The sequence below is a fragment of the Cyprinodon variegatus genome, unplaced genomic scaffold (assembly GCF_000732505.1).
Source record: "Cyprinodon variegatus isolate N-32 unplaced genomic scaffold, C_variegatus-1.0 Scaffold2526, whole genome shotgun sequence".
Taxonomy (NCBI): domain Eukaryota; kingdom Metazoa; phylum Chordata; class Actinopteri; order Cyprinodontiformes; family Cyprinodontidae; genus Cyprinodon; species Cyprinodon variegatus.
In genome coordinates, this window is record NW_015152979.1 from 1 (window position 1) to 8,068 (window position 8,068).

General features: G+C 46.4%; 1 protein-coding gene across 1 annotated transcript; it reads left to right on the top strand.

The window, feature by feature from the left end:
- Positions 1-284: 284 nt before the first annotated feature.
- LOC107080932 (sodium channel protein type 5 subunit alpha-like) lies at positions 285-6,666 on the top strand (the record flags this gene model as incomplete). The annotated part of the gene is made up of 2 exons (XM_015369145.1): positions 285-564; positions 2,240-6,666. Coding segments are annotated over 2 exons (1,578 nt in total), but the record flags the coding sequence as incomplete, so codon positions are not given.
- Between the last annotated feature and the right edge of the window lie 1,402 nt (positions 6,667-8,068).

Here is an 8,068-nt window from a genome sequence, read left to right on the forward strand (position 1 = left end):
TTTTTATGTGCTCTTCGGTCCATCTTCATAGCAGTTTTAAAGCACCGTCTATCATGGGGCCCAAATTCCTGGCAGCGCTCCTGGGATTCGGATCCCAATTGGTTTAAAGTTACCAGCAATGGGAAATAATTGTGTGTATTTCTGATTATTTTTTCACCAGTATAAACCCAAACATTCGTAATTAGGTTGTTTAGCTTTGATATGGTGGAAATGAGATTGCAGTGATTTTATAAAGAGGAGCAGCCGGATGGGATCCAAACCAATAACTCTGAACGTCTGTTTCTTTACACCAGAACGACCTGCAGGGCTTCTTCTTCGACCTGGTGGGAAAACAGGCCTTCGACATCATCATCATGGTGCTGATCCTCCTCAACATGATCACCATGATGGTGGAGACCGATGAGCAGTCGCCTCAGATGGAGAAGATCCTCTACCATGTCAACCTGGCCTTCATCGTCATCTTCACCACCGAGTGCAGCATCAAGATCATGGCGCTGCGCTGCTACTTCTTCACCGTCGGCTGGAACATCTTCGACTTCGTGGTCGTCATCCTGTCCATCGTCGGTGGGTTCTGCCGCCTCCTCAGCTGCTGGATGATCCCGGGGGGGGTGATGGGGGGAGGTGAAGGTAACGGCAGCAATCAGAGCTGCCCCAGGGGCAAACGCTGCAGATGAATCGAACACCAATGACATCAGCCTCTCAGTGTCAGGATGGGGGGGTTGAACCGATATGCTGGTGATTCCCTCTCATGTCCCCCCCTCCTCATTCTCTCCTCACCCATAACTCAACACAGGGAAATGAATGGAAGCGGTGTGTGTGTGTGTGTGTGTGTGTGTGTGTGTGTGTGTGTGTGTGTGTGTGTGTGTGTGTGTGTGTGTGTGTGTGTCTCATCTCCTCCACACGTTTATCACTCCAGGATAACAAGGAGAAGATGGATGAATTACAGCGTTTGACTTGCTTGTTACAGAGGAGAGGCGACTCAATCCTCCAGAAGCACTAACTCACGCAGCCATAAAACCCACCGACAGGTCAGGACCCAAAGGTCCGGATAGAGAGCTTTCAGATGCCACAGCTTACAGATTCCTCATCTGATAGAAACAGATTTATTTTCTGATAACAGATTAGTTATCTGATAAAAACAGATTCCTTATCCAATAGAAACAGATACATAATCTGATAAAGAAACCAGGTTCGCTATTCGATTAAAACGGCTTCGTTATCCGATAAAAACGGATTTGTTACCCGATAAAAACAGATTCCTTATCCGATAGAAACAGATTCGTTATCCAATAGAAACAGATTCGTTATTCGATAAAAGCGGCTTCGTTTTCTGATAAAAATAGGTTCGTTATCTGATAGAAAATAATTTTTTATCTGATAAAAACGGCTTTGTCATCCGATAGAAATAGATTTGTTATCCGATAAAAACAGATTTTTTATCCGAAAAAACAGGTCTGCTATCCGATAAAAACGGCTTTGTTATCTTATAAAAACAGATTCGTTATCTTATAAAAACAGATTCGTTATCCGATAGAAACAGATTTGTTATCCCATAAAAACAGATTCATAATCAGATAAAAACAGATTCGTTATCCGATAAAAACAGATTCGTTATCTGATAAAAGCAGCTTTGTTTTCTGATAAAAACAGCTTCGTTATCTGATAAAAAACGGATTTGTTATCCGATGAAAGCAGATTCGTTATCAGATAGAAAAAGATTCGTTATCTGATAAAAACTGATTCGTTATCTGATAGAAACACGTTCATTATCCGATAGAAAAAGATTTGTCATCGCCATATTTAGCGCCCGCAACAGTATCCAAGACAAGTGCTGCTCAACAACCACAGAATCAGACCAGACCAGTCTCCAATTTTTATATCTGCAGACGTGAGACGCACAACAAGGGCTTTAAACAAAGGCTAAATGTGCTTCAGCCACGTTAAGTAATTCCATCACTTTAGAGAAAGATTGTGCCTCATCTGTACGAGCAGGAAAAAACAAACCTTGTTGCCGAACTGTCGCAGGAACCTCCAGAGCAACAGAAAGCAACAATGACCTGTCATGCATTGCCTGATGACATTATGGTTCCAGTGTTGATGCCAGATCCACCAGCTCCCACTGATTCCCATCCTCTCCATCCCTATGGCTGCCGCCTGTTTGACCAAAGACCCTCTGAACCAGACCGTTCCTTGCGATCGGCTAAATGTGACCTTCATGTTGTCCTTTTATGTTTTCCAGGGATCGTCTTGGCTGACATCATCGAAAAGTACTTTGTGTCGCCCACCTTGTTCCGAGTTATCCGGCTGGCCCGCATTGGACGAATCCTGCGCCTCATCAGAGGAGCGAAGGGCATTCGGACGTTGCTGTTTGCCCTGATGATGTCACTTCCTGCCCTCTTCAACATTGGGCTGCTCCTCTTCCTCGTCATGTTCATCTACGCCATCTTCGGCATGGCTAACTTTGCCTACGTAAAGCGGCAGGGCGGGATTGACGACATGTTTAACTTTGAGACGTTCGGGAACAGCATGCTCTGTTTGTTCCAGATCACCACCTCCGCAGGTTGGGACAGCCTGCTCAGCCCCATCCTCAACAACTCCCCCGAGGAGTGTGACCCCCACCTCCCCCACACCGGCACCACCGTCAAGGGGAACTGTGGCAACCCGTCGGTGGGCATCACCTTCTTCGTCACCTACATCATCATCTCCTTCCTCATTGTGGTCAACATGTACATCGCCATCATTCTGGAGAACTTCAGCGTGGCCACGGAGGAAAGCACCGAGCCGCTGAGCGAGGACGACTTCGAGATGTTCTACGAGGTTTGGGAGAAGTTCGACCCGGAAGCCACGCAGTTCATAGAGTACTCCAAGCTGTCGGACTTTGCGGACTCTCTTCTGGAGCCTCTTCGTATCTCCAAGCCAAACAAGATCAAGCTGATCTCCATGGACCTGCCCATGGTCAGTGGTGACAAGATCCACTGCCTTGACATCCTCTTTGCCTTCACCAAGCGGGTCCTTGGCGAGTCGGGAGAGATGGACGCCCTCAAGCAGCAGATGGAAGAGAAGTTCATGATTTCCAACCCGTCCAAGATTTCCTACGAGCCAATCACAACAACTCTGAGGCGCAAGCAGGAGGAAGTGTCCGCCACCATCATCCAGAGGTGTTATCGCCGCCACCTGGTGAGGCGCCAGATGAAGGCTGCCTCTTACCTGTACCGTCAGATCACCACACCCCGACACGACCCCAGCGAAGGCGAGGAAGGAGGCGAGGCCGCGTTAATGGAGGAAGCACCTGAGAAAGAAGGGTTGATCGCCACCATGATGAAAGAAAACTACGGCTCCAGCATGTTAGCGACGGAGCGCTCCGAGACCGTTTCCTCCACCTCATCGCCGCCGTCCTACGACAGCGTGACGCGAGCCGTGTCCGAACACCTCCATCCGCTCGCCGCCAACGCAGAAACGGCCGACGAAATGGCACACAGCGAAGTCAGAGAAAAATCGCTGGCCGAACCCGACGGAGAGATGGAAACGGAACCTTAGCAGGAAGTTTCGACAAGTTCTGTTGTTCACTGAATGTACCGTAGCTGAGGAACGTTCTCCCCGCAAAGCTAGAGGAACGTAGGAGCTGAAGAAGGAGGCGCAAAGGAATATTCACTACCTTTAATCTTGGTCCACAGTCCCCGCTGGAGATTCTCGTTCAAATCAAACATTTTGAGGGTTTTCTTAAAGGAAACAACTCCAAGCTGTGGTTCTGCTGTGTTGGACTGAGACCAGAGTTGTGGTCCAGTCAGAGCGATGGTGTATTGGCCTGGTGAGGGGCGGCTCTACCCTCCGGCAGTTCTACGCTGTTAGTCGGAGGAATGACAGGTTTCCTGTCTTCGTTTCCTGACAAGTTAACGGTTTTCTGGCTGAGAACTGAGGAAGAAGAGCAACGCTATTTAAACAAAAAGACCTTTTTTCGTAGTAAAAGTATAATATTGTTGATGTTACAAGTCTTTTAATATCGGTACAATTATTACTATTTTTTATATTTTTTTAGAGTAAGTTAAGAACTAAGCCTTTGAAGTGACGCTCGCTGTAATGAAGTCACCGAAGTACCGTCTAGTTGAGGAGAAAGTTACGTCACCTCAAAAACCTAAATCTCCATCTTGTTTTCTTTCTTTTGGGCGTTTTTTGCACTTTTGAGTTTACATTTTTGCCGTCACTTTACTGCGCCTTTGATAAAGAGAGGAGTTTGTTTCTTTTTTTTCTTTCCTGCTCTGACACCAAAAACTGATATGAATGCACAAAGAAATGTCCCGAACTCCATCGTGGGCTCAATGACGGTTCGGTGATTCGTCAGAAATAAACGGTACATTTCAGTTTACCTGGTGCTTTTACTGCTCTGCCACTGGATTAAAAATCCAGGCTAGACTTCATGGATCAAACTGGACAATATTTTATTAGATATTCTGATTGCTTAAACTCAACAGTTTCTATATTAAGGGTAAAAGGAATTTAATCTAATATTTTACAGACTTTTCTACAAATCGCCAGCCGTCATTGAGCAGCTGGCCGATGAGTTTGGCTCGATGCTTAAAACAACTTTATCCGCCTTTTTGAAGCCAAACGTGATCGGGAACATGGAGGCGTCAGCCGGTTCTGACCCCAATGAGACAATCAGCTCAGGATTTTCCTGCATTCAGTTTGACGAGCAGCTGGATGTTGATCCTCATAGTTGGAGCTGTCAGTAGTGTCCTGGAAAAACCTGGGTGAGCTGGAATAAGAGCACAGAGGGAGATGGTTCTGATTCAGAGTTCCTCAATTCTTGATTTCTCTTTGGGTCAGGTTTCTATTTCTTTGAATAATATAAATGCATTTTACCAATTTTATGCTAGATTTTAGTACCAAGCAACAATTATTTGGGGATTTTCCTTTTCTACCCAAGATTGAAACAAAATGACTTTGTCTTTGCACAAATATCTGAATCTAGAATAGGTTTTCACAAGATTTTCTACCTGACTGAGAACCAGACTGTTCTCTGGAAGAGATGAAACCAACATGAACTAGACCAGTGTTTCCAGTTGGTCAGTAGTAGCCATTCAAAATGTCCCTACTTTCCTTGACTAGTCCTTGGCTGGTCCCCTACAATTCCTTATTAAGCGTCTAAAATATTGTTTCTGTCATGATTTGTGGACATTAAGATCTAAAGAGAAGCGCCATCTCCTGGTCAGACCCTGTAATTGAGTGAAAGGGTGGAGTCAGAGTAAGAAAATATGCACGTCCAGGAGAAGTTGGAATGAATCTACTGCCTTTTGGGTGGCTTTTGACTGGGGAAGGCCATTTTGAATGGCTACTACGGTAAAGACCTTCGTTTCTGGTCAGTTTTTTCTTAACTTTAGAGCTCTTGTAGATTCCCTTCAGACGGAGCCGCGTTTATCAGGGAAGCACTTTGTTTACAGGATTAAACAGCAGAGTTTAGCTCCACCCTGGAGTCGTTGATATGGGCGTTTGACATTGGCAGAGAGGGTTTGGTGTTCATGGCCAGAACCCACATACCCAACAAAGATGTTCCTGACCAATGTGGCTCCATTTCAAGGGAAATAAACAGGACCTCCAGTGGCATCAGATTTACTAAAGCTGCGTTCATACCGAAGGTGTTGGGGATGTCAAAACGCTTAAAGGCAGAAATCTGGACTCTGGATCAATCTGTGGTCCATCTGCTTTGCTGTTCTGGTTGTTTATCTGCTCTGTTCTATAGCTTTAAACCAGAGAGCAGTTCGGCTTTATTTACTTTATGAGCTGGAAGAATAGTTTTAACACGTTTTTAAGTGAGAAAGTCCACCTCCAAACATCCTCTGTTCATCAGCTCATCAGGATTATAATCCCATTATAATCTGCAGTTCTTGTTGGGAGCTCCAGACCTCCAGCATACCGCCAGGCACGATCCGTCCTGCGCGGAAAGATATACATCCAGGTTTCCATAAATAATGTAATTATGGTACTAAAATCAGGAACACAGGGATAAAACAGGAAGGATTTAAAGGCATTTATTTTTTCAGGAAATACATTATTAACTTTTAACACTAGAACGTTTACAATTTTTGGGGAGGGAAAAACATCATTTAGGTCTTTTTAACTAAATCAAATTGAGGGGCCTGGATGTACATCTGGATTCGCAAATGAGCTGATGGTGCGCGAGCGAAACTGATCGCGCTTCCAGGACGGATTGGTTAGCGACAGGCTGGAAGTGAATAGAAAGAGTTTTTAAGGTTTATTGTAAAACCTGCAACAACCAGAATATACAGCATATATAGTCCATCAACAGGTTTGAACATTTCTAGTTAATTTGGGTATTTATAAACTGTTTCTCCATCGTTCATAAATGTTTTAGTGCAGCAATAATGATCAGAGCTGCTCTCTGTTCCTTCTACATAACAATCCATTCTACCTGCTTGATTTGAACCCTTGGAGTTTAACTCCTTGATATTTATTTATTGTTCATATGCAGAAGCGATGACAGCTTGCAGCAGATAGCTGGTCAGACGCTCCAATGCCTGATCCGATGTGTCCCCCATAGACTTTGCATGTACAGTAGTAGCCATTGAAAACTTCCCCACTTTCCTTGAAGGATCTGTTTGGTACTCAGTCGTTCACTGATACGAAGGTACAGTAGTAGCCATTCCTTGGCTGGTCTTTGGCTGGTCCTTGGCTGGCCCTTGGCTAGTCCTCGGCTGGTCCTTGGCTGGCCCTTGGCTAGTCCTTGGCTGGTCCTTGGCTGGCCCTTGGCTAGTCCTCGGCTGGTCCTCAGCTTGTCCTTGGCTGGTCTTTGGCTGGTCTTTGGGCGGTCTTTGGCTGGTCCTCGGCTAGTCTTTGACTGGTCCTCGGCTGGTCCTTGGCTGGTCTTTGACCGGTCCTCGGCTGGTCCTTGGCTGGTCTTTGACCGGTCTTTGGCTGGTCCTCGGCTGGTCCTTGGCTGGTCCTCGGCTAGTCTTTGACTGGTCCTCGGCTGGTCCTTGGCTGGTCTTTGACCAGTCTTTGGCTGGTCCTCGGCTGGTCCTTGGCTGGTCTTTGACCGGTCCTTGGCTGGTCTTTGGCTGGTCCTTGGCTGGTCCTTGGCTGGTCTTTGACCAGTCTTTGGCTGGTCCTCGGCTGGTCCTTGGCTGGTCCTCGGCTAGTCTTTGACTGGTCCTTGGCTGGTCTTTGACCAGTCCTTGGCTGGTCTTTGACCAGTCTTTGACTGGTCCTTGGCTGGTCTTTGACCAGTCCTTGGCTGGTCTTTGACCAGTCTTTGACTGGTCCTTGGCTGGTCTTTGACCGGTCCTTGGCTGGTCTTTGGCCGGTCCTCGGCTAGTCTTTGACTGGTCCTCTACAATTCCTTTTTAAACATCTAAAATATTCTTTCTGTCATGATTTGTGGACATTAAGATCTAAAGAGAAGCGCCATCTCCTGGTCAGACCCTGTAATTCAGTGAAAGGGTGGAGTCGACACCCAGGAGAAGTTGGAGGGGATTTTGCTGCCATTCTGCTGGCTTTTGACTGGAAGGGGCCATTTTTAATGGCTGCTACTGTAAGTTATTTGGTGTTCGTCCTTTTAAATACAAAAACTGGATCACCGCTCGACATTCAACAGGCTCCATCTCAGACTCGACTCAGTTCTAACACATATTAATCAGAAACCTCAATTAGTTCAGGGCTGTAATTTGCCACTTAATCTATAGAGATAAAAATAATCGCACATGCAAACTTTCAGCTAAATCGAACAATTAGAAGTGGCTCAGGGGCATCGTTTATTGAACGCCCCTCGTAGTCCAGTAGAAAATGGTTCCAGATCTGCTACTTAGCGCTGTGTTCACCTCTGTCATCCCCTGAGGGAGGGGCATCTCTTGCCCTATGACCTCTGGAGATGGGTACCCACTCTCTCCCCCACCAGGTATTTGTGTCCTGGAGAGACAGCCACGATTGCAGACGGTCACTATGGGTCCTTGAGCGAATCTCTTCATCCTCCCAGGGTGGGGTGGGGTTAGGTGTAGCTGCTGAGGCGGCCCCTGGCTCCCCAAGGGGTGGTTCACATGCAGAGGACACTTTTCCA